This window comes from Amphiura filiformis, chromosome 3 (assembly GCF_039555335.1).
Source record: "Amphiura filiformis chromosome 3, Afil_fr2py, whole genome shotgun sequence".
Lineage (NCBI taxonomy): Eukaryota > Metazoa > Echinodermata > Ophiuroidea > Amphilepidida > Amphiuridae > Amphiura > Amphiura filiformis.
Window position 1 is genome coordinate 10,629,554 of NC_092630.1, and position 26,290 is coordinate 10,655,843.

The 26,290-nt window shown below is 38.4% G+C and overlaps 1 protein-coding gene across 3 annotated transcripts; it reads right to left on the reverse strand.

Moving 5' to 3' along the window:
• Positions 1-631: 631 nt before the first annotated feature.
• LOC140147618 (uncharacterized) lies at positions 632-10,396 on the reverse strand. Of its 3 annotated transcripts, XM_072169393.1 has the most exons (8): positions 10,315-10,396; positions 8,173-8,436; positions 7,840-7,908; positions 6,961-7,029; positions 6,322-6,504; positions 4,221-4,385; positions 3,398-3,546; positions 632-1,109 (listed from the first exon to the last, which is right to left on the reverse strand). In XM_072169393.1, the coding sequence occupies exons 1-8, from the start codon at positions 10,379-10,381 to the stop codon at positions 960-962; spliced, it is 1,116 nt and encodes a 371-aa protein (XP_072025494.1). In that variant the 5' UTR covers positions 10,382-10,396; the 3' UTR covers positions 632-959. The 3 variants fall into 3 exon arrangements, with proteins under 3 accessions (XP_072025494.1, XP_072025495.1, XP_072025496.1); XM_072169394.1 differs by lacking the exon at positions 7,840-7,908; XM_072169395.1 differs by lacking the exon at positions 6,322-6,504.
• Positions 10,397-26,290: the final 15,894 nt, after the last annotated feature.

Genomic DNA, 26,290 nt, shown 5'->3' on the forward strand with positions numbered 1-26,290 from the left:
TGCTTTTCACTGTCATCTTTTCGCTTTGGGGAAAGTTTTGTCTTGTATCTGTCTTGTTTGACTTTCTTAATTGACCAATCCGGGCAATCGCACGTGGTCAACGCTTCGTGGACAACGCTTCGAGGACAACATCTTTGACCAACTCATCACGCCCTTTACGGTGCTTCCTCTTGTCCATAAAAGGGTTAGATGTGATGAGTTGCCAGTCTGATGAAACCACTGGTACGGGTAGTGGTGAAACGTTACTAAAACGTGAGTAAATCACCTTCGTTTTTATATGGAATTGTTCATAACGAACAAAATTTACAGTTAAAATTTGAGACGAATATTTTTCGTCTCAGGTTAAAATCAACATTCCTATGAACTTGTTCAAAGATTTGAAAGTGGTGATGTTATTTATTACCCATTTAATACATCATGTGACATGTCCTTTTGAAAATCTAGTCTCGTTAACTATACAAAAAATCCATTTAAAAGGGGATGTTCCGGGACAAGATTGTTCACAATGAGTACTGAACATCATTTCTTTTAATAATAGTCAAAATAATTGTGAAGAGTAAAGAGAAGGGTGGTTCTCAGTAAAACTTGTTTTGTTTGTTTGTGCCCCCCACCCCCCTCTTTTACGGTCCAAAACAGTTTTGGTCCCCAATGTTTTTATCGCCCCAAGTATTTCTGAACACTCCCTTGATTTCATATCTCATGTTTGGACAAACGATAAAATCAAAAGCAAAAGGCAATTATGAATTCTACTGTAAATACTACTTGAACTTAAAAATATTGTTTTATTCCAATAATCATCTGTTTTGGTACTGTGTTTCATAATTTTAAAACTAACTACATGTCGCACAGCTTTTAAGTCATTTTTCGTGCGTATTTCATTTGTGGAGAAAAGTGGATAATTAAACACGCGAATCGGCAAACCTGCCCATCATAATTCAATGGTAGTGAAACTGATGTGCCTAGTTCTTGCATCCTAATATTTCGAATCTCAAACTTGCGTAGACGCTACTCGACCCATCCAGACAAGTGATGCGCACGATACGAGCATCGACGGGCTCAGGGAAAGTGGCGATCACCTCGCTGCTTATGTCGACGTTGCCTGGAAATATCTAATGACAAAAGAAAAAATATAATCCAAGTCAACATTTTAAACAGGTTGGTATATCGTTGTTATAATTATCTCAAATATAAATGATGACTTGCATGTTCAATTTTGTGTGACCCATGGCTAATCTATATAATATGTTTTATGCTGATTTTCTAGTTGGGCCAACTTCTTTTTTTTGTTAAATACCGCAGCTAACCTCTCGATTAAATCTATGCAAATCCTGTCATAAACTACTAAGTGCTCGGGGCATTCCATTATGCCTGCAGAGTTTGTGAGAAATGATACCATACGCCCGACCATACGTCAGTGTCATTACGCGGTAACGGTAGAAGCCATCAAGACCCTGAAACTTGGGAAAGCACCTGGGTGTGACATCACGGCAGATATCCTGCAGAATGGTGGTGAATTCATTCAACAAGAGACCATTCATAAAATCTGCATGCAGGTATTTGCCAAATATGATGCAACTAGACAATGTAATACTAACATCATTATCCCATTTCCAAAGAAAGGGGACCTCCTCACTGACAAACTATCAAGGTATTAATCTGATGTCCATCGCTGCCAAGGTGTATGATAGATTATTCTATTAAATAGAATCAGACCAGTTGTTGACCCAACCCTGAGACAAAACCAGATTGGTTTTCGAAAAGGAAGAGGCTGTACAGATCAAATCCACATCTTGAGAAGAATAATGGAAGGAGTCAGGAACCAGCAGTTACCCCTATTTGTAACATTCATTGACTTTCATAAAGCCTTCGACTCCATGCATTGATATGATGTTCGCTATTTTGAGACATAATGCTGGTTTCATACTACCCTGCCGCTTGCCGCTGAGCGGCGTGGCGCACGCGCATTGCAGACAAACGGACACAATAAAGGCTTGTCATTGGTTGAAACGCCCTGCCGCTTGTCGCAGCGGCAAGCGGCAGGAAAGTATGCTGGAGGCTTTATGGCATTCCAGAGATCGTGAAGGCAATGTGCTTTACAACCACAACTCCAGGAGTTCAGTGTTTGTAGACGGCCTTCTGACTGAGGAATTAGTTCACCACAGGAATACTTCAGGGAGATGTACTGACCCCATTTCTCTTTGTCATCATTGACTTCCTGCTGAAGAAGCTGAAGAAGGACATTGCTTTGTCACTCACCCAAGAAGATCTAGGAGGGAGCCTGCCAAAGTTTTGAACAGTGGCGTAGATTTCTTTTTGACATTGGGGGGATGGGGTTGGAAAAAAATCCTTGAAGTATAGGGAATCCAGCACCTTTTGGCGACAGAATACGTTTATTGCACAAATGCGCGCGAATTTTGCCATATTGAAGCTAAACTGTTGAAATATGGTGCAAAAGTGGAATATATTCGCGCGAAGCTCGCAAAAATTGACATTTTGGGGGCTAAGATGGCCAAATATGAGGCTAATAAGGTAAGAAACCCATATACAGGCGTCAACATTGGGGGGGGGGGAATGATTGTATGGACCACCCCCCTGGCAACATATTGGGGGGATTTATTCCCCCTCCCATCCCCGGGATCTACGCCTATGGTTTTGAATGACCTTGACTTTGCAGATGACATTGACCTGTTATCTGGCAGCAAGAAAAGAAGCCCACTCACAGTGAAGCAGCTGAGGAAGTCGGCCCGGCCAACTCATCAACATTGGAAAATCAGAGGTTATTACACCAACCTCATGCAAAGATGGTCTGATTTTGGATGTTGAAGAAATCAATTATTAGAGGAATCTTGTGACCGACTGCTTCGCAGCCGACCGATGATGATTACGCGGTTGACGGAAGCGAACAAACCACCCTTGTACTCGCGTGTTTGATGTTTTCACATTACGTTCTTGTGGGGAACTCATGTGTTGTTGATATGCAGGGACAGGCGATTTGCGCGGAACTTTTTTCCGCGCAATTCCCGGCAATTGGCTATTTTTTTTCCTATGGGCAGGGATACATGATTTGCACTGAAAAAAGAGTTCCGCGCAATTCCGCGCAATTTGCTATTTTTTCCGCGTAAATCGCCTGTCCCTACTGATATCTAATAATATTGATTTAAGTTACGTCACAAAAAAAGTTCTTTTAGGTTAGCGCGAGATTCAACCGCGACGCGTGACGTAAGCCAAGTACGCAACTACGTCACTATATACTCAAGGTAAAACAATGAACCATTCTGGTTCCATCTTAATTCAGAAGTCTCCATACGGCAATCGGCTTATTGCTAGCACCACTGAGTGTATTATACGCCTACCTAAACAGTATGGGAGATACGCTACAAACATCAGGTCTACTCACCACTGCGGCTCCATGTTGATCTGTAATGAACATCTCGTCATTCAATAAGGTACTCAAGAAGGTTGACACCTTAAACGACGTCGTCCAAAGTTGTGCTACAACGTCACCACTACCTTGTGTAATGACTCCGAATACATCGGTCGCGTAACCTTTAAAATTAGCAATTAATATATTATTATTGATAACTTATAATTAATTGCGAGACGGATAGAAGTAACAAAAGTTAAGAAGACAATATTATTTATGATGAGTGTGTGTACACGGATATCTAAATATGACCTAATTTGACAACAAAAAACGCAAGGGGCAAAGACATATTGCCTAGACGTTGATCCACGTACAAGCCTCAGCACATTTTACAGGTTGCCGCTAACCACGACGGCCCCACATCATTTCATAAACCATTAAACATGTTAAACAAAAACACATGGACTTGGCAAACTTAGGAGCGCACCTAGCAACAATGGACCTTCGCAGCCGGGATCAGCTCCCCGAGTTCCGTACCGGGGTTTTGTACGGGTTACAACGAGACAGTTAATAGTTAGCTGTAAGTTTCTTGTCGAGGGGAATTTCAAACTCAATATTTCCACGTGTGCGTACTAGCCACCGTACCGCTTGGGTCGAACCCGCAACCTTTTGCACCATAGTCGAACAATAATATCGATTGAGCTAACTTGACTGGTAAAGACTACTGTTGTATCCAGTCAGATTATTGCGATGGAGCATTTTTTCCATCCGATTTCATCCGAAAAATCCAAGGGAAAAGTCTTCCACATACCCATATCAACCTCTCTGATTTACGAGCCCCTGTTTGTTACATTACCAATATCAGCTTGAATCCAAGGAGGTATGGCGGCATCAGACCTGTGTGTACCCCATCTGCTGGCACCATTCAGTCTTCCGGCCTTGGCTGGGTACAGAGACGATGACGCTTGAATATTACCATCTGGTATATCGCGATTTTCCATTCCCAGAGGATCGTTGCAAGCTAGAATATCAAGATATTATATAGAAACGCGGTAATCATGGTAATTGGTTAAAACGGTCATCACATATTTTAATATCGCTTATCGCTTATACCATTAAATTATAATTATTTATTTATTTATTTATTTATTTATTTATTTATTTATTTATTTATTTATTTATTTATTTATTTATTTATTTATTTATTTATTTATTTATTTATTACATTATTTACACATCATCCTTAACAACCTGTTTATGTCATGGCTCATCTATACATGCTATAGGCATTGACAGCATGCAGTTGACGCTGACGGGTTGGCGCCATGATTAGCTATTTACCTCCCGCTAGAATATCTTGGTTTGAAGATACGACGATAAGAGATCTGGTCCTTTGTGATCGATAAACATGCGATGAAATCCATTGGAAACTCCCAATGTTTTGCGATAGCGCAGACGTACAACGTGGCAGAGTGCCAATGGTAGTAGTGAATCACTCTTGATTAAATCAAGCTGTGAAAGTGAGATGGGTATTGCGCCAAACCATGCAATCTGTGCTTGCACATTCAACTTTAGAGCGGACCAGACCATGACTGATCACATACCCTTTGGACAGCTCGGCGAACCAGTCCAATACGCTGGCTTACTGTTCATGTTTTATTTTGTTTTTGTTTTTTTGTCATTTAAGTGACCACGGGTGTCCACTACAGCTAAGGTATTTACTTACAGTAATATAATACTAATATACTATTACTAAGGCAACGCCGTCAGTTTCTTCAATATAGTTGTTCCAAAGAAGGGCAGATTGGGATGGCTACAAGGACCATCTCTCCGATTTGACAATACTTGTCTTGCATAACATCAAATAGCACCTTCCATGAGATGGCCCAGTTCTCGATCTCCTGAAGGTCAATGTTAAGGGAAGAATAACCGGGTTCTCTGTCTTCTCTGACCGAGACTGAATCCATAAGGAACGCCTTCACTGAAAAATATATGAGCAAAGACATAAAATAAAGTATATGGGGAGAGTCCGACGACTAAACCTTCCAAAGATCTATCTTAGCTCCACTGCTTTTCAATGTTTACATCCATGGCCTCATTATGCAGATAACATGACCACTAGTGATCAAGGGCTCCTCCATGATATGAGCACTTGGCACAGTACTTAAGACAGTGGCGCCGAAAAAGCTGAACGAAGGAAAGTCAGTCAGTATCAACAGCATTCCACCTTAACAAGAGAGAAGCGGATGGTAGATGTTTATGTCAACAACAGACGGATGGATTTCCAACCTACTACGTCTATAGGGGTAGAGCTTCACATATCTCCTTGCGCAAACACCCGCTATTATTATACTGGTTGCCTGGAACAAATTTCAGAAGGCAAGCTGCAACTATATCACTAGCAGCTAGTCCGTCAAGCCGGAGCCAAACCATAGCTCCATGTCATCAGCAGAGACCAGAGCTCGCCTAAAATCCAGATACCCTTTTGCCTCTGCAATAAGAAATTCATCTCATCCGTCCTGTCCACTGAGACCAATTTTCATTGGACAACTAAGAGATGGCTTGAAGAATGACTCACAACTGTCTTACGCGGGTATATCGACGACCCAGACCCAACAAAAAGATGTTCCGGTTTTCACCTCCCTCATCAACATGATCAAGCACAGTGCAGGGGTTGAAGTCGGACGTTTCAAGGCCAACATGTGCAGATGGTCTGTCCGATAGTCCAGGCTGTTAATGTAGCCGGAGCAGATCATCAGACGGTTGATCCTGCTGTCTCCGAGTATCCTCTTTACCGCCTGCCAAATAGAACAAAAGCAATCCGATGTCTAACATCTTTTGGTTTTCGGGTTCGCACGCAACAAGAGGAAGATTATGTTTACAAAGATGTTGGTGTGAAACCAAAATCTTCAAAGAAAAAAACAAATATTTTAAGCTTCTATATTACAGTGTTTTACCTATAGCAGGCGAATCAACAGTACTATGCTGTAACATGGCTGAAGTCATAGAATCTACGCTGGATGACTCGTGGGTGCTACCATCGTCCAGGGTACTTACGACATCTTTGATCGTCTTCGGATTAATTGTTGACGAGTCATCAGATGTTTGTGATGTGACATCCTCTGGTACTCCTGAGACAGCTGCAAATAAGCATTTATCAAAAATATTTTGACCACTGGTTGACTGACGGTTGAACCGCGTTCCATTGTCTAGAACAATATAAATAGACCGGTCAACTGCATACAAAACAAGTGACTCTTCTCACACAGGACATCGAGGACTGCCTCCCTCTTTACCCCCTGCCAAATGGAAGGATCGGACCGAATGAAGAAACAAGGGAATGTCTGTTCAAAAAGCACCCGAGGTCTAACTATCTCTTTGTTTTCATGTGCAACAAGAAGATGTGTTTACAAAGATGTTGGTGTGAAACTAATATCTTCAAAGGAAAAAATGAAAAGAAAAAAACAAACATTTTTAAGCTTTTATGTTACATTGTTTTACCAATAGTAGGCAAATCAACAGTAATAGCATTTAGCAGTCGTAGAATCTACGCTGGATAACTCGTCGGGGCTGCCATCATCGTCCAGGGTACTTACCTGTCGAAGGATTTGATGACGAGTCGTCTGATGTATGTGATGTGACATCGTCTGGAACTTCTGAGACAGCTGCAAATAAGCATTTATCAAAAATATTTTAATCAAATGATGAATGAGACGCATGCGCAAAGATCATCATCACCGTCGGCATCATTTTTGTTTATAATGACCATAGACGAGATAACAGAGGAAAAAATTGAAAGCAGGCAAGGCCTCAGAGCCGGATAGCATCCATCCGGAACTCCACATAAAACGCGGCGAAACTGTCACTGAGGATCTGCAATTTCTTGTCACATTCTACGGAAAGGTAATTAATCTAAGTTCTGCAGTTATTGTCCTCCCAAGCCGAGAGGGAGCTACAGGCCCACATATCACTGCATACAACACGAGCTCCTTGGAAGGCTGACCCATGGATGAATCAATCTCATCATTGATTCCCGGTTAGGGACGGCTTCAAAACTCGACCGCCGGTTGACTGACAGTTGAACCGCGTTCCATTGTCTAGAACAATGGATATAGACCGGTCAACTGCATACAGAACAAGTGACTCTTCTCACACAGGACATCGAGGACTGCCTTCCCTCTTGTATCCCCTGCCAAATGAAAGGATCGGCTGAAGTTGATGAAGAAACAAGGAATGTCTGTTTAAAAAGCACCCGAGGTCTAACTATCTCTTTGTTTTCATGTGCAAGAAGAAGATGTGTTTACAAAGATGTTGGTGTGAAACTAATATCTTCAAAGAAAAAAAAACATTTTAAAGCGTTTATGTTACAGTGTTTTAGTAGGCGAATCAACCGTACAAGGATCTAACATGGCTGCAGTCGTAGAATCTACGCTGGATAATTCGTCGGGGCTGCCATCATCGTCCAGGGTACTTACCTGTCGAAGGATTTGATGACGAGTCGTCTGATGTATGTGATGTGACATCGTCTGCAACTTCTGAGACAGCTGCAAATAAGCATTTATCAAAAATATTTTAATCATGAATGAGACGCATCATCATCACCATTGGCGTTGTTGTCATCATCGCCATCTCGTTGTCATCATCAACATTATCATCAAGCATAATCATTATTAACATCATCAATACTATAATTATTATATCATCATCATCATCATCATCATCATCATCATCATCATCATCATCATCATCATCACCAGAAACATCAGATCAAGAGTCAGATTCATCAGTTAACATGAAGTGTTTCTTACCACGGATACTGCAATATGTAGTGCGGTCTAAAAGTGCATCAAGTATATCTTTCCTCCAGTTGTGTCGCATAGTAAGTGGCAGTGGATCATCCACAAACCTCAGATCACCAGTATTCACCTTTGGACAAGTTGACATGACTTTAGGTGCAACCACACCTTGACAAAGGCATATTTGTGCATATGGTAGAGACCATCTCAAGGCGCCATCTCTTGAAGGGTCTGGTCTTTTTTGAAGCATGCAAACGTAGCTCTCAACCATTTTAACTAAGTGACATACAGACAAATATAAATGGGGGAATCGGTAAGATAAGTTTCCAGTACATAATTATGTGAGCTTTTCTTCCAGTTTGCGCGCGAATAAGCAAATACATCATCCGATGGTGTCAAATAAATTAGCATCATAGTTTGCTTATTCTGTTTTGTAAGCCTCTGTTTTCATGCAATTTGAATTTATATCACTCATACATAAATTCTAGACAGTTCATTCGTTGATTACCATTTATCATTTTTACTATCACCCTCTCCGTGTGATAGTCTTTACCATCATGTGCTCTGCCGTAGTGCGCCTGCGCCAAGCCGTGCGCTGACTCTTGGACTCGCCGATTTAGTTATGGGGTGGACCCCTAAATGTGAAGTATATCACGGCAAAACATGGTGTTATGTTGATGAAAAAATGTATTTCCTACCTTAAATAGTATTTTAGTAATAGAATTTATGCATGAGTGATATAAAACAAATATTAACTGTCTTAAATTCGTGTAATGGTCGAAATATAATCACTCGGTGAAAGATGTATTGTTCCATTCCACTCGCCGTTCCGGCTCGTGGAATGGAACAATCCATCTTTCACCTCGTGATTATATTTCGACCATCACACTCATAGACAGTTAATATTTGTATAATGTTGGATGTCAATCTGGACTGAAAATGAGTCATTCGCCAGATTTCGTTGATTTTTTTTCTAGAATTGTATCATCAAAATACAACAAAAAAAAGTCAAAATCAGTGCGGGAACTTTCAAATTCTCTTTTTCCAATATCTTCTATCCGATGAGCCCAGTTAAATTTTATACCAAAATGACCCCCTTGTTTCATCTTTTTCCAATATCTTCTATCCGATGAGCCCAGTTAAATTTTATACCAAAATGACCCCCTTGTTTCAAAATGTTATACCCAATGCAATGACACCTTTAAAAAAAACTTTTTCACCCAATGACCCTATTTTTAAACACCAATGTTCACGCCACGGTACCGATAGGCTCCTACTTCGCGACGCTGGTAGGCACATACCCGTCATTTCTAAAGTTGAGAGCCCCCGGGCTTATGTCTTTTGAGGTAAGAGGATTTAGATGAAGGAAGAGGTCTGCAACTTCTCAGCGAACACACAACGTTTTTAAAACGTTTTTAACAGGTTATATTTTGGATTCTTGGTTTTGGTAAAAACGTTTTAATAACATTAAAGTAGGGTTATATAAAGATCATGGAAACGTTTTAAAACGTTTTGTATGAAAACACACTGGAAAAATATTTTTTAAATGTTTTCAAAATGTTATTGTAAAAGATTTTTCGCAAACATTTTTTGCCAAATATCAGTTTGCCAACCCTTAGAATATTTGGAGTAAGTTATCAAAAAACGTTTTATACCCTTTATATAACCCAACATTAAATTATACGTTTTCTGCAACTTTTTCTAACCTTTTGCGAATGGTGTCGAAAATGTTTTCTGTTTGCTGGGTTATTGTTCTTTCTCATGACAGACATTTATTAAAGAGGGGTTTTCATAGATCACGAGCCAGCCGAATACTTAAAAGAAAATGATGGCCAAGTCTCCATGGTAACGATGGTATATGTACGAGTATAATACGTGCTTCATTGCTAAAACATTGTTATGTAAAACCTGTTTTTAATAAATAGGTATTTCTTTATACCAATACCCATGGATAGTTTTATTATTACTTTCTGATATTGCTTATCTATATAGTGTAAAATTACTCCCGTTATTAAGCTGAATTTATACTCAATCGCTTTTCTGCAAAAGCAAGAACAAGGTTTTCTGCAAAAGTGATCGAAATAAATTCGGTTTTTATCAACGGTCTATTTTATAGATTAAATCACTAAGAAAGGGTCATCACGTGCTGCTTACCTTTTACGACACTCATCAGTAGCATTGCTACAAGGCTGAATTTGCTATTTACGTAGGATAGCCACATGATTTAAGAGCTGCAAAATACAAAATACAAGACATGAAAAGGTCGGTCTGCTAATAATTTATTATAATAATCACCATCTTTAGGTTTAATAACCAAGTACCAATAATACTAAAAAGTACCAACAGCAGAAATTGCAACTAGAGGTTAACAAAAACATACCAACAAGCAAAATCCCCACTAGTTTGATTGGTCATAACTTTGGGTACAATCTTGTAAATCAGTGTATTTTAGTTATTGTAATAAAAATTATGTTTACTTTTCATTGACGTTTCTAATTTGTGTTAACTCAAACAAACATTGTGTTTTGTTGTGCACTAGAATGAATTCGGGTAAAAGGTGATTTTGACCATGAGTCTTTCCGACTCGTAACAAAATTGGGGGCTCTTCCGGGAAACACACTGTAAAAGGATGTTTACATTAATTTACTGGGTCTCAAAAGTGTAAGTACAGTATGACGTTCAATGTTTTTTCAAGAGTTTTTAAAAGTTATAACTTGGGGTGCAATTAAGCTTAGCGTAAAATCATTTAGAATGATTGCGATTTGTTTTATAACAAAATCAGACTTTGCTATCTTATTATTCATATTTTTTATTACATTTATTAGCAATATTAGCGATTTGCTTTATGAATTTTATCAATATTGAAACCGGTTTTCATTTAAGAGTTGATAATTTCCATGTTTTTCTCATTGTCATTTTATTCTTTTTCCAGTAAACTACTCAGGGGTCCATTTCACTAAACTTTTAATCCTTCATAACTCAAGTAATCGTTCGTAAAGATTACGATAACCCAATACTAGACGTAATTTTACGAAGGGTCCCTGTAGTAAATTACTTACGAAGTGCAATTAATCGGTGGTTCACGCCACGTGAATAAAACGGGAGATAAATTTACTGCTCTGTGTCTATCACTTTTAAGAATATATGTGTATTTTTGAAAAATAACTCAAAGAAATCTTTGTAATAACTCACAAGACTTCAGAAAGACAACAATGCCACACGTTTTCAATATTTGTACACTTTTTGTGAACGTTACCAGACCCAGTTAACAAGTGTAGCACAACTCCCCTTCGTGAGTTTGAATTTTACTAAAAAAAAAGAAAAGAAAAGCGCAGTGATTTATAGTGCGCACGCACAAGCACAACGCCTACACGTTGATCCACAAGCCTCAGCACACTTTACAGGTTGTCGCTGACCACTACGGCCCACATCATTCCACAAACCATTAAACAACAAATCAGGGACTTTGCTGCTTCAAGAGCGCACACCCTAGACATTCCACAAATAACCATCGCAACCAGGTTCAGCTCCCCGAGTTTCGTACGGGTTACAACGAGACAAATTAGCAGTGAGTTCCTTGTCCAGGGGAATTTCAAGCTAACTCAATTTTCTTTCCACGTGAGCGTACTAGGCACCGCCAGGGTTCGAACCCACAACCTCTCGCACCACAGTCGAACGCCTTATCGATTGAGCTAACTTGACTGCTACTGGGTCTAGATTTTCCATAGTGATGGTAGAAAGTGCTTCTCTTTCACTCACAAATATGTGTCGTCCTGCAATTTTCTACAAAACATATCTCAACCTAAATCTGAAATCTGGAGGTTTATAATTAAATTAAAAGATTTTTTTAAACCCTTGTCACGGTTTCGCCACAGTTTCTGTGCCAAATTGAACATGCTTTGTGTACAAAACGTATAGGGTGCACCTCCGAGTAGCCCATTGGGATCGATGATTTGGGCTGAGGTTTCCATAGCGATGGTAAAACATGCTTCTGTTTCATGCGCAATAAAATCTCGTCCTGTAATTTTCTCTGCATTTCTCACAAACTTGTCTCAACCTAAATTTGAAATCTGGAAGGGCACAATTCAAGAAAAAGTGATTTGTGTGTTCTGTTTTCGCCACTCTTTCTGTGCCGAATTGAAGAGGTTTGTGTACGGAGCATATTCGCTTGCATCTCATTCGCCGTGTGGCCGATTGCGATGATTAAAAGTCGTGATTCAAGTTTAAAATATGAATATTGGTAACAACAGGGATTAAGGCCTTCACAACCGGCAGACTGTAAAGGGAGATGGGAAAGGCTAAAATAATGTAGTTAGTAATTAGTATTCGCCGTAGAAGTGATGATGTAACAGGATTAACCACCATAGTAATATATGAATACATTTTTTGAATATATCACCCTGCACTTCAAGCAAGTTGCACTTATCACCTACCTGTATATGTCTGCAATCATATATGTGACCAGCTCCAACAAAACCCGGAAGAAGAGGTGGCCTTTCAAATCCTTGAAAGTACTTATTAAAAAGAGATTTATTTAATCAATAAATGACAGTTGAACTATGATAATCCCTATTCAATCCTGTGTAAGGCAGGAAACTAATTGGCCCATTACTAGAATAGTGATTTGGCAAAAATATCAAGGTATCATTTACAAAATTATCCATATCTTGAAAAGTATTGATGCTATTTACATAATTTTGGTGTCATTTTAAAGCTTATTGTCTAGTGCTTACATTTTAATTCAAATCATGAAATGACCAAAATGCGACTTGTTCTTGGTTTTGTCAGAATGGGTCACATATTGAATCTTTTCAAAGATACTAATCTTCCAGGTGCGAGTGATCAGTATGATATGAGTATTCTATAGAATTACGATCCAGGTCTATATCCCTGTTCTTTGACATCTAGGGTCTATTCAGTGCATAGGTACCGCGTGAACGTTGTAGTGCGGGGCGATTACCTACTACTCATCATATTCGCGTTATATTATGCTATTCTGGCTATTCTGTGCTCTTATGGCAAGATTCGCACTTTCACATTAACTTGTGCTCCTTTGTGCTATTGTTGCTACTGTCAGCATGCGCGTATTTGGGGGGACCTTTGGGGGCGCCAGCCCCCCCGGGGTCAAAGTAGGGGGCGGCAAAAACGAAGGGGCGGCGGAAGAAGAAGGGGCGGCAAAAACAGGGGCGGCAAAAACGAAGGGGCGGCAAAACGAATTAGCAAAGAAAAAAGGGCGCAAAGAATTGAAAAAGCATAAAAAATTTTGAAAAAAGGTTGCTTTTAGGACGCTAGCGCCTAAAATCCTTTTTTTTTTTTTTTTTTTTTTTTTTTTTTTTGCTCTTCACTTTTTCAAACGACCGTGAAAAAAAATTGGGTCAACCTTTTCGGGCTGTTAAGGAAGGGGCGGCAAAATTGTTTCTTCTTCAGCCCCCCGGGGGTTGGGGCGGCCACGGTACGCCACTGGTCAGAAGAATCACACTTTCACATTAACTTATGCTCCTTTGTGCCACTATTGCTATTTACCTACTCATATTCGCGTTACATTATGCTACTCTGGCTATTCTGTGCTCTTATGGCAAGAATCACGCTTTCACATTAACTTGTGCTCCTTTGTACTATTGTTGCTATTGTCAGATTTAGCGCCTTCATGATTGCGAGTAGGCCTTTTTCCGAGATATAAAACTTTTTTCAAGGGGAAGCTGGGGCGCCGGGCAAATAGAAAATTTTCAGGGATAACACGGGGACGGCAAAGAGTAAAGTGACCTTAAAATAACTAAAAATGGGACATCAACTTGACAAGTGGGGACGAAAATTTGGCTTTACCCCCTCATACTAAAATCCTGGCTCCACTACTGGCTTATATAATTAAGATAGACTACTTACTTTCAGGTAGCTATTTCATGTCATTTATATCCATTTTCAAAATTAAGACATTATTGTGTCTTGCTTATACTGATATATCAATTATCCGTTGCGTTGAAAATATCTAATGCAGTCAGTTATCAGAAGTTGGCTTGTTTTAATGATTGCAGCATAATGTTTTGCATTTGGTAGGCGAATGGATAAACCACCGAGGGCGGTATGAACGACTTTTAAGATTTATTTCAGGGGGATTGGTGGCTGGCCAAGATAGTGTGTGTGTTTTTTTTTGTGTGTGTGTTTTTTGTTTTTGTTTTTGCTCTTTTTGGGCGAGAAACGTGAAGCGTTTCTCGACCTTATTGCGATGGGTTTTGGCCTACTTATTTCCTCACAGCGTTGCAGAATAAAAATAAAATAATCGTGCTGTCTATGTAATCAGGAAACTACAGAGGCGATAGTGTACATTTAAATTTGTCATTACTACTTCATGTTGATATTCAAACAGTGCTATAAAGTTGTCTTACCAAGGAATGTGTTTGTATTAAAAGAAAAATTGTTTTACAACTTGGATGAACTAGAATTACTTTTATGCAAATCCGAAAATTGCAACAGATATTTTCATTTCTTTAAGATTTAGCGGTATTGCCAGATTGTACGTACAGTTGGGCTACATTAATAGCCTCATTATAGATTTATTGATACTCGCAAAATACTTGCCTGTATGTGCTTGTTGTTCTGCTATAGCGTATAGAATATGTTAATGATACTATAACCACACAGTCAATTAATTTATGTCAACATGTCCTTTTCACGAGGCTGTGTTTATATAACTGAATTCATTTATACAAACACAACCTTGAGTAAATTAAAGAGAGTACTTAAGGGATCTGGAATGAGCGTTTCAATAGTATTTTTTGTGGGACATGAGAGCACATCAGACATATCGAATTGCATTCCTAATACGAAGAATGTCTTTCTGATATCAAATAATTTTCATTTTTTGAAAATCACGATGTAATACAAATTTTATGACAAATTATTAAAATTTGATATTTTTCATATTTTTGATATATAACAGTCCTCGAAGTATTTTACAAATCTAATGACATATTCTTAAAGTGTATGTAGCTGGGAGGAAAAAGCCGATCAAATTTTGACCTTTCATATTGAAGATATGGATTTTTTCCCAAAATGACCTATTTTTTTTTGGTGCTTTGGGAAAAAGATCCATATCTTCAATACGAAAGGTCAAAATTTTCAATTGATCGTCGGCTTTTTCATCCCACCTACATACACTTTAAGTAAAAATCATCATTTGCGAATTTCAAAAATCAAAATTATTTTATATCAAAAGGACATTCTTCGTATTCAGAATGCAATTCAACATGTCTGATGTGCTCTAATGTCCCACAATAAATACTGTCCAAACGTTCATACCCCACCCCTTAAATGGGGAAACTTCGGCAGGCGATAAGAGAAAATATATTTACTTTAGCACTTATGGATCCTGCCGATTGAGAATTAATGTCTGTTAAGTGAGGGGTGTTGTTGACATTAAAACATGTTAACATACAGACTTGATATTTAGTATGGAATATTTTGTCGCAAAATTCTAAGACTGGTCTGGAAGGTGTCTGCATAAACCGCACGGGCTAAATATTAATTGGGATGTGTCGGGAGATGGTGTAAAATAATTGTTTGATAGAAAATGTGTTTTTCACGAGTTTACATTATGGTGCTCACAATTTAGCGAATTTGCCTAAAATGGCGGATTAAGGAGGCTGAATTTCGGCTTTGTGGGGACACAATTTCTGACTTTATGCAACATTGTTCTGTTATTATCAAATTTATAGGGGTTTGAGGTGATATTTCTTAAACTTCGTTAGCAATTGGCATTCATCACATCTAAAATACACTTTCAATGTATCAATATTTTGAACATTGGAGGAGCTTAAAATATGGCTTTTAAAAGTGGTACGTACGTACTAAAAAGTTTGAATGGTCCCCCTGAGGTCAAATGTTATAAACTTACGGTACAAAGTAACTGCGCGGATTCTTGGATGGCCAATGAGCTCATGCTGTTTCTTTGTGTACAGTAAGTTTATAACATTTGGCCCCAGAACCATTCAAACTTTCTGAGTGCGTACCACTTTTCAGAGCCTATATTTTGTAAAGCTCCCACTTTCAAAACTGGTAGATTGCAAGTGCATTTCAGTTCTGACGAACACTTATTGGTATTTAGGTTCAGCAAACCTTGTTCAAACCTCAATAAATTTGATAATATCAAAATAATGTTGCTCAAATTCAGGAATTTTACCCCCACAAAAATCAAATTCAGCCGCCTTAAATCCGCCATTTTAGGCTAATTCACTGCATTATGAGCACCATAGTGTAAACTAATGGAAAGCCCATATTCTGTCAAACAATTACTTTACACCATCTCCCGAAACACCCCAATTAATATTTAATAAATAGATGTATCGAGGATGTTACGTTTATGAGCATTAAGACATAGATGTATCAAATTGTTATACGTTTATGAACATTAATAAATATATGTATAGAGGATGTTACGCTTATGAACATGATTTTCAATATTGTTAACAATATTGCTAGTATGTCAACAAATGAAAGTTCTGTAATTTGTTGAAATTCTTCAATATTTTGAATGTCATCAAATTGTAAATCTCTAGTCACATTTTCGATGTATTAACAACAAGCTATGTAGCAAAGACGTTAAGGGGGTACTACACCCCTGGCCAATTTTGTGCCTATTTTTGCATTTTTCTCAAAAATTATAGCACATTGGCGACAAGTAAGATATGTAATAAAGATATAAAGAAAAACATAACAAATTTCTCAAGGCACAGGTGTGTAGTTCGATTCCAAAACCACTAACTACCATTCATACCTATCACCTGTTTTTATCTGTATTATCATTCGAATTGCCCGTGGTGGTACCTTATACGATGTCAAAATTTTTATATCGATGATGCATGAGGTTGACATGAGTGATATTGTATACCCTCTGTTGCTTTAGACTTGACCAAGTCTTTTGACATGGTTAGAACAGTAAAATTAATTTTCAGAGAAAATTCATGTAGGCTGTATAGGCCTATGCCTAAATTACTAAGTTATAAGAGGTGTACGACATATTATCATTATCATTATCAAGATATCATAGGCCTATTATTTTGCATTTAACATAGGCCCTACTTTACAGTTAACATGGTACTTTATGAAGTAGTGTCAATGAATCATCAAAAATTCAAAATTAAATTCATGTAGGCCTATATACCAAAATTATTAACTTCAAAATCTTCCAAACAAGACATAAAAGGTATAATTTACGAGGACACTATTTTGGTGTCACACTCTACATGCATGTAATCTAAGACCAATTCGTCGGTCACAACACATAGTGGCGTACGTGAAAGACAACATACGTCTCCGAGCAAAACGTTTTTGAAGGATATGCTACTAGTAACTGCGTCGATACTCGTCCATTATTATCTCTTAGTGGTCATATTCCATATGAAATTGAAGTTTAAGGTTCAAACTATTACACTGTATCTTTAATATTAAATATAAATAACTATTATAAGATAATAGCTAGCTCTAAACCTGTACGCCACTATGTGAAACGGAAAGTTTGAAAAATCACTCTACGCCACTATGTGTTGCGACCGACGAATTGTAGGATATTGAGTTTGGATCTATGATTTGGTCAGTTTCTTGCGAGTACACAATTTTTGGTCCTACATGTATGTAATCTAACAGTATGGAAAATGAGTTAATATCAGCACATTTATATTTATTGCAAGCTGGATTTGACCAGGGATATGAGACAACACAACGGGGGGGGGGGGAGCAGTGGCGTAGCTGCCGGGGGGCAGGGGGCAACTGCCCCCCCCTGGCAAAAAGTGCGTATTTGGGCCCCCGCCCCCTCAGACCCTGCGCCCCCTAGCGCTATTTGGGCCCCGCCCCTAGCGAAGGAAAAAAAAAAGGAAAAGGAGGGAGAGAGGAAAAAAGAGAGGGAGAGAAGGGGAAAAGAGAGGGGGAGATAGGGAGAGGAGGAGGAAAGAGATGGGAAATCCATACGATATGCAATACCATACGATTATTGTCAATAAGCCTGGCAAAATTGTCTATTTGGGGCCCCCACCCCCCCCCTAGTGCGGGGGAAAAAGAGAAAGGGTGGAGAGAGAGGAAAAAGATGGGGAAGAGAAGGGAAAGAGAAAGAGGGAATCCATAGGCCTACGATATGTAGGGCCATACGATTATTATCAATATACTCGACAATATACTTGTAATGACTTCTTGAAGACAAAGAAATATAAATCTTTTGAAATGCTAATTGCACAAAAGCACCTATAGGAACAGTATATTGACTAAAACAATAAAATGGTCAACCCAAAAAGAAAAGTCGAAAAAGGTGGTCAAGAAGGCTGTGTCCGACATGTTTCTTGTAGCATGCCCCAACCGAAAATGTTCAGTATCGACACAAAATTGGTCGATTAAGGGCTGGGGTATGAACGTTTGGACAGTATTTATTGTGGGACATTAGAGCACATCAGACATATCGAATTGCATTCTGAATACGAAGAATGTCATTCTGATATCAAATAATTTTGATTTTTGAAATTCGCAATTTAATACACATTTTATGGCAAATCATTAAAATTGATATTTTGATATTTAACAGTACTTGAAGTAAACTTTATAAATCTGATGATTTATACTTAAAAGTGTATGTAGGTGGGATGAAAAGCCGACGACCAATTGAAAATTTTGACCTTTCGTATTGAAGATATGGATTTTTTTTTCCCAAAACACCAAAAAAATTAGGTCTTTTTGGGAAAAAAATCCATATCTTCAATATGAAAGGTCAAAATTTTCAATTGACCGTCGGCTTTTCCTCCTGCTACATACACTTTAAGAATATATCATTAGATTTATATAATTTACTTCGAGGACTGTTATATATCAAAATTTGAAAAATATCAAATTTTTATAATTTGTCATAAAATTTGTATTATATTGTGATTTTAAAAAAAATGAAAATTATTTGATATCAGAAAGACATGCTTCGTATTCAGAATGCAATTCGATAGGTCTGAGGTGCTCTCATGTCCCACAAAAATACTGTCGAAACGCAATAAACGCTCATGAGCTATTTCAAACTTGGGGCCGGATTTACGATTAGACCAGATGGGTACCGGGTCCAGCCCCTAAAATAGCCTAAGGTATATTCCCCAAAACACCATGTTTTGGACCGAAATGGTAACATTGCTAAATTAGGAAATTAGCAACAATTATGGCCAAAATTCATTTCTATTAAGACCAAATTAGTAATAAAAATGCAAATTTTTCTCAGTAATAACCCGGTTGACCATTTTCTCTCTTGGGCCACTGTATTGCCAAATTTAAACGTATTTACCTTTGTTTTTGTTTTTTTCTTTGATCATTTAAAAGTGTACTTTTCTTTGAAAGTACACTTTCTTTTCGATGGGGTGCGTCGCACCACTCGCACCTACCCCCCCATTTTCGTTTGGTGGATTTGGGCCCCGCCCCATACAGGCTTGCCCCCCCCTGGAAAAATCCCAGCTACGCCACTGGGGGGGCGTATAAAGCAATTGTTGAATAGGCCTATATTGTATGCTTTCCCACATGTGACTTATAGAACCAAAGCCTTGGGCCAAGGCTACTATAATTGCTTAAAGCAATGCATTATGTAAAGCCACAAAATTTATTATTCAAGGTCTGACCGTCTGTTAATGACCTGGCAACAGACACGCCCACGGTACAAATAGTTGTAGCTTGTAAACATGGTAAAAGATACTGTTTATCGCAAAAACATTAAAAAATGATACTTTAAGGTATTGTTTTGTTAATTTTTGTATGGCACATAATACATACACATGTGCTGAGGTCAAAAAGGTAACAATTTTGTTTTTGACCCCTGAATCACCTGTCATTCAAAACAACCCCTTAAATTGTGTTCAAGAATCAACTAAGATTTATCTGGCCCCACCTTTTGCCAGTAAATAGGCTGTCATGAATTATCCAGTGTATTTTAATTATACGTGCCCGGTCTTATCACAAAAGAATAGCTCATCAATCTGAAAGCCTGTTTTAATCACAATGGTCAGAATTAAATAGTCAAAATGATTAGACAAATAGGCTACACTGTCCATACACTGAGTACAGTCTCATTGCAAGATCATGGGCTAAATACCGTAGTCCTTGTCATTTGAGGTACGTAAAAACATACTCATTAGAGAGCTTGCGAAATGACGTTACTTTAACTTTAACTTTAACGTCTAGAGGATTATAGAGGATTATGTATTCAAAACCACCTTGGTTTTGAATACATAATCCTCTATAATCCTCTAGACGTTAAAGTTAAAATTAAAGTAACGTCATTTCGCAAGCTCTCTATTATGATCAATGCGATTTATAGAAACAGTTCAAACAATAAAATAACTACACCTTTACCTCCACACTTCCTCATTTGCTCGCCCTGTTCCTTTTTAAAGGAATTTTTATTCGCATGTGGCTGCGATATGTTATAATAGGGTATATTGCTGATCCATGGATTATCCTTTTCTGGTGCATTGTGGGATAGAAAAGGGGGCAAATCGATCGCTAATTTGCCCCCTTTTCTATCCCACAATGCATCAGAAAAGGATAATAAATGGATCAACAATATACCCTATCAGGCCCGTACGCAGGATTTTTTTTTGGGGGGGTGCTGATTTTGAAAAAGTGGACTTTTTTTCCCAAGGGGGTGCGATTTTGTGAAAAGTGGACTTTCTTCCCAAAATTTTGACATTTTTTGTTGACCAAAAAAGCATAAAAAACCTATACGCTCGCAAATTCTGCAATTTTGGGACTTTTTGTATACTTTTGCAAATTTGGGGAGGTGCAGTCGCACCCCCCCACCCCCCCCCCCCCGCGTACGGGCCTGGTTATAATAGTTAAAAATTCGCGTTTTTGTAACATTGGACGGTGGTTGACAGCTTTGCCTTTCAAGCGAGAGTTCCGAGTTTAAGGGATCTAAAATGAGCGTTTATTGGGTTTCGACAGTATTTTTGTGGGACCTGAGAGCACCCCAGACCTATCGAATTGCATTCTGAATACGAAGCATGTCTTTCTGATATCAAATAATTTTCATTTTTGAAAATCACAATATAATACACATTTTATGACAAATTATAAAAATTTGATAATTTTCAAATTTTTGATATAATACAGTCCTCGAAGTAAATTATATAAATCTAATGATATATTCTTAAAGTGTATGTAGCAGGGAGGAAAAGCCGACGGTCAATTGAAAATTTTGACCTTTCATATTGAAGATATGGATTTTTTTCCCAAAAAGACCTAATTTTTTTTGGTGTTTTTTGTTTTATTATTCATATCTTCAATATCAAAGGTCAAAATTTTCAATTGATCGTCGGCTTTTCATCCCACCTAAATACATATAAATCATCAGATTTATAAAGTTTACTTCAAGTACTGTTAAATATCAAAAATATCAATTTTAATGATTTGCCATAAAATGTGTATTAAATTGCGAATTTCAAAAATTCAAAATTATTTGATATCAGAATGACATTCTTCGTATTCAGAATGCAATTCGATATGTCTGATGTGCTCTAATGTCCCAAAATAAATACTGTCCAAACGTTCATACCCCAGCCCTTAAGACCCACCTTGCTCGGCAGTTTTCATAGCCGATCCAAAATTGTTTATTTTCATGTGAAAACTTTAAAAAATGTGAATTATATTTTGTGCACTTCGTGCAAATAGGCCAATAGCCAAAAGCGTATACATCGGATCGCTTGGGGAAAAGTGCGTCCAGCCAACGTGCAGGCACACATAGGCCTAATTCTGTTTTTGCTTACGACATAGGACTAAATAGGAGTATAGGCTAAATTCAGTTTTCAGGATATGATTTGAATAGGCCTAAATTGCATGGTTTTTCCCATAGTACCGTATCTTCGTACCTATGTTCCCACCCGAGCTCCTTTAGGCCTATTTCACAGAAAACAAATTGCCAGCACTTTCCTACAATATTCAAACATGCCCCCAAACATGATTGTATCCGACTAGTACAGGGATCTATAGACGAATCCTTGGTCGGCCATTATCGGGTCCCCACATGCACCAAACAGGTGTTGTGAGTGCCACATTGGGTGGATCTGAGACAAGCGCGGAGCCAGGGGGGGTGCTTTGGTGGCTGCAGCACCCCGGGGTATGAATCGCAAAAAAAAAAATGAGAGAGAGAGAGAGAAAAGAAAGGGAGGAAGAAAGAGAGAAAGAAAGAAAGAAAAGAAGGAAAAAGTATCCACCAAGTCGCGCGAATTGAGTTCAGAAATGCAAAATTTCCCTAGGCAAGGGGACGCTGCCCCCTTCCAACACCCTAGACCCCTAACTTTACAAAAGGCGCGGTTTAGGGGGAGCGGGCCCTCCTCCTACAAAAAAACAAGGAAATGAAAGAAGAAAAGAGAAAGGGGGAAAAGAGATTTTAAAAAAGGAGGAAAAGGAGGAGAGAAAGGGTTAAATTGCACGTAATTGAGTATAGGTCCATGCCTAAAAAACCACACAGTCGGGTCGATCGGAACTAGGCCCTATAATATAGGTCTGCAATTATTTTAGGCATTGCTTGAAGGCGGGTCCTCGTATACCAAAAGCTTGTGAAAATTACTACAGGCCCGCCGATATGCAGGGCCTAAGTCACTAGATGACAATAATAGGGAAAAACTTGTCCACGAAAGGCTTCAGCTTCATGGACGGGTCGTCATTTCATAAATTTTCGGTTTTTTTTTTTTTTTTTCAAACTAAAATTTTACACACTTATAGGTCCACCAAATCGCTTCAATTAGGTCTTCATTTTGCAAAAGTTTCTTACTTCTGACCCCCCCCGTGTAGTGCATAAACAAGTAGCCATTTTAGCTTCTGCTTTCAACATTTGCCAATTTATGTTTAAAACAATTCATAGGCATACAACAATTATAGGGAAAACTTGTCCACGAAAAGGCTCACTCCCCGTTATTTCACAAATTTTCGGCTTTTTCATACTAAAATTTTACACACTAATAGTGACAAAATGGTCCACCAAATCGCTTCAATTAGGTCATTTTGCAAAAGTTTCTTACCTCTGAGGGGGCACACCCCCTCAGACACCCCCCTGCATAGTCCATAAACAAGTAGCCATTTTAGCATCTGCTTTCAACATTTGCATTTGCCAATTTATGTTTAAAACAATTGATAGGCCTAAAACTTGTCCATGAAAACAATTCATAGGCATACAACAATTATAGGGAAAACTTGTCCACGAAAAGGCTCACTCCCCGTTATTTCACAAATTGTCAGCTTTTTCAAACTAAAATTGTACACACTAAGTGACAAAATGGTCCATGAAATCGCTTCAATTAGGTCTTCATTTTGCAAAAGTTTCTTACTTCTGAGGGGGGGCGATATCAGACACCCCCTGCGTAGTGCATAAACAAGTAGCCATTTTAGCATCTGCTTTCAACATTTGCCAATTTATGTTTAAAACAATTCATAGGCCTACAACAACTATAGGAAAAACTTGTCCACGAAAAGGCTCACGCCCCGTCATTTCACAAATTTTTGTTTTTTTCAAACTAAAATTTTACACACTAATAGTGACAAAATGGTCCACCAAATCGCTTCAATTTGATAGGTCTTCATTTTGCAAAAGTTTCTTACTTCTGAGGGGGCACATCCCCCCTCAGACACCCCCCTGCGTCGCGCAAGCGCGACGCGATGCCCACTTCGCGCACATTTTTTACATTTACGGTTTTTTAAGCACCCCGGGGGTAAGCAGTCCTGGATCCGCCCTTGATCTGAGACGAATATAGTCAACATTACTCGTTGACTGCCGATAAACGTCCCAATAAATCGGACTTAGTCACCGGTCAGTTCTCATGATAGATATCCATGGCTAACGATGGTTAACTATGAAAACATGTTAAAGGACATCAAGAAAATTTTCTAAGTTATTTATTTTGAGCTCTTTCGAGTATCGACGAGTATTTGGATATATTCTGTAGATTTAGGTTTTGTCTGTGACTGCTAATGTGAGGCCGTCGTAGGTCGTACGGGGCTCAAACTCGGTGGGTGGGTGTAGCTCTGTCCTGGCAAGAAGAAGTTTATGTTCGTTAAGTCATCCGACCCCGGGGCCCCCTCCCAGGGGTCATTTGAGGTCAAATGACTAAAAACTGTCATATGGGGATGAAACTAGGTCGTACGGGACTCAAACTCGGTGGGTGGGTGACGTTCTGTCCTGGCAAGAAGATGTTTATGTTCGTTAAGTCATCCGACCCCGGGGCCCCCTCCCAGGGGTCATTTGAGGTCAAATGACTACAAACTGTCATATGGGCATGAAACTAGGTCCTACGGGGCTCAAACTCGGTGGGTGGGTGTAGTTCTGTCCTGGCAAGAAGATGTTTATGTTCGTTAAGTCGCCCGACCCCGGGGCTCCCTCCCAGGGGTCATTTGAGGTCAAATGACTAAAAACTGTCATATGGGCATGAAACTAGGTCCTACGGGGCTCAAACTCGGTGGGTGGGTGTAGTTCTGTCCTGGCAAGAAGATGTCTATGTTCGTTAAGTCATCCGACCACGGGGTCCCCTCCCAGGGGTCATCTAAGGTCAAATTACTAAAAAGTGTCGTATGGGCATGAAACTTGGTAGGTACAGTCAACATTTAAAGCAGCATTTTTTGAAGGTCATTTTGGGGTCATCCAAGGTCACCACGGGTCATCTGAGGTCAAATTAGTAAAAGCTCATATATGGGCATGAAACTTGGTAGGTACAGTCAACATTTAGAGTTATAAGTTTAGGTCATTTTGGGGTCATCCAATGTCACCCTGGGGTCATCTGAGGTCAAATTAGTAAAAATTGTCATATGGGCATGTCACCATCAGCCTGGTAATCGCGCCCAGACGAGAACCGCCAAATATGGGTAACCGCTTAGTCTATTTTAAAACTGATGCATCAATGACTATGTTCATCATGTCATATAGAGCGTGTTTATAGTGGTGTACGGTATTTATACGGTATCATGGAATAATTGATAGGAAGAGGCACTCCCTAATTAGCATGAGGCCGCATTCTTATTTAAATTAGCCATTGTGTTATAAATTCATATTCATGTTTACCAGTAGCACTTTACACCACCAGGTAGGGTAAGCCATGAATAATTTAGTGTTGTAAAGTCAAATAAGCTTCATTCTTTCCAGTGGTGAACACAATAGTAGGCGGGGGCGGGAATCGATCTCGGTACCTCTCGGTTGAAAGGCACAGCGTACAACCACTAAGCCAAGTAACTATCTGATGTGAGACGTGTGATTTTAATCCTTGATATTGCTCAATGGAATAAATCGTGAAATTAAATCAATAATAAAAGAAGCAGAGTTTTATTTTGGGCTCAAATTGGAGACAGCTCTACTAGAGAAAAGGGAAAATATTTGTCTTTGCTCTAAAGAAAATATTTAAGTTAGAAAATAATCAAATAAATTTAAATAAATATTTTGAAACAGAATGTTATGCCTCTATTGGAAAAAAATATATTACAATAACTTGTGTGTACTATAATTTATAATTTATTTATTATTAATTACTTACTTACTTACTTAATTAATTAATTAATTAATTAATTAATTAATTTATTATTTAATCACTAACATTTATACTCACTTCATCACTCACTCACTTAAAATTAATCTCATTATATCATGAACAATATTATTTAAATTATTAAAATTTTGTAAATTTGACCAAATATTTTTATAATTGTCCCAGAAAGATTAATTTGATTGTAGGTGCATGCAGTAGAAAATAGTCTAAAGACAAATTATATGCAAAGTTTAAGGCCTTTTATGGTGGGTATACTTTTGGAGCTACATTTTATTTCAGGTCGAAATATGGTGAAAAATGAAATGTTTAAAAAACGCGTTTGAAAATTAAAAAAAACGTTGTTTTTAAATTTTTTTATCCGATTTGCATAACTTTTGAAAGTTTGTTTAATGTATTATCAAAAGTGCATTATGTTAATGTGTCTAATAATGAAAAACACATTGATATAATGATGATTTTCTGATTTCTCTTGACACCTGTTTCACTTTAATTTCAAAATGGCAATTTATTGCTCGCATTTATTTCAGAAAAATTAATTCATCCACCAATGCCAAGAAATCTACCGTCACCACTGGATATTTTACCATAATGACAGATTC

Coding starts and splice junctions, on each gene's coding strand:
- LOC140147618 (XM_072169393.1), bottom strand. CDS start 10,381: ATGTGGCTATCCTACGTAAATAGCAAATTCAGCCTTGTAGCAATGCTA. Junction 7,909..8,172: donor TACATATTGCAGTATCCGTG/GTAAGAAACACT, acceptor GCTTATTTGCAG/CTGTCTCAGAAGTTGCAGAC. Junction 6,505..6,960: donor GTCATCAAATCCTTCGACAG/GTAAGTACCCTG, acceptor GCTTATTTGCAG/CTGTCTCAGGAGTACCAGAG.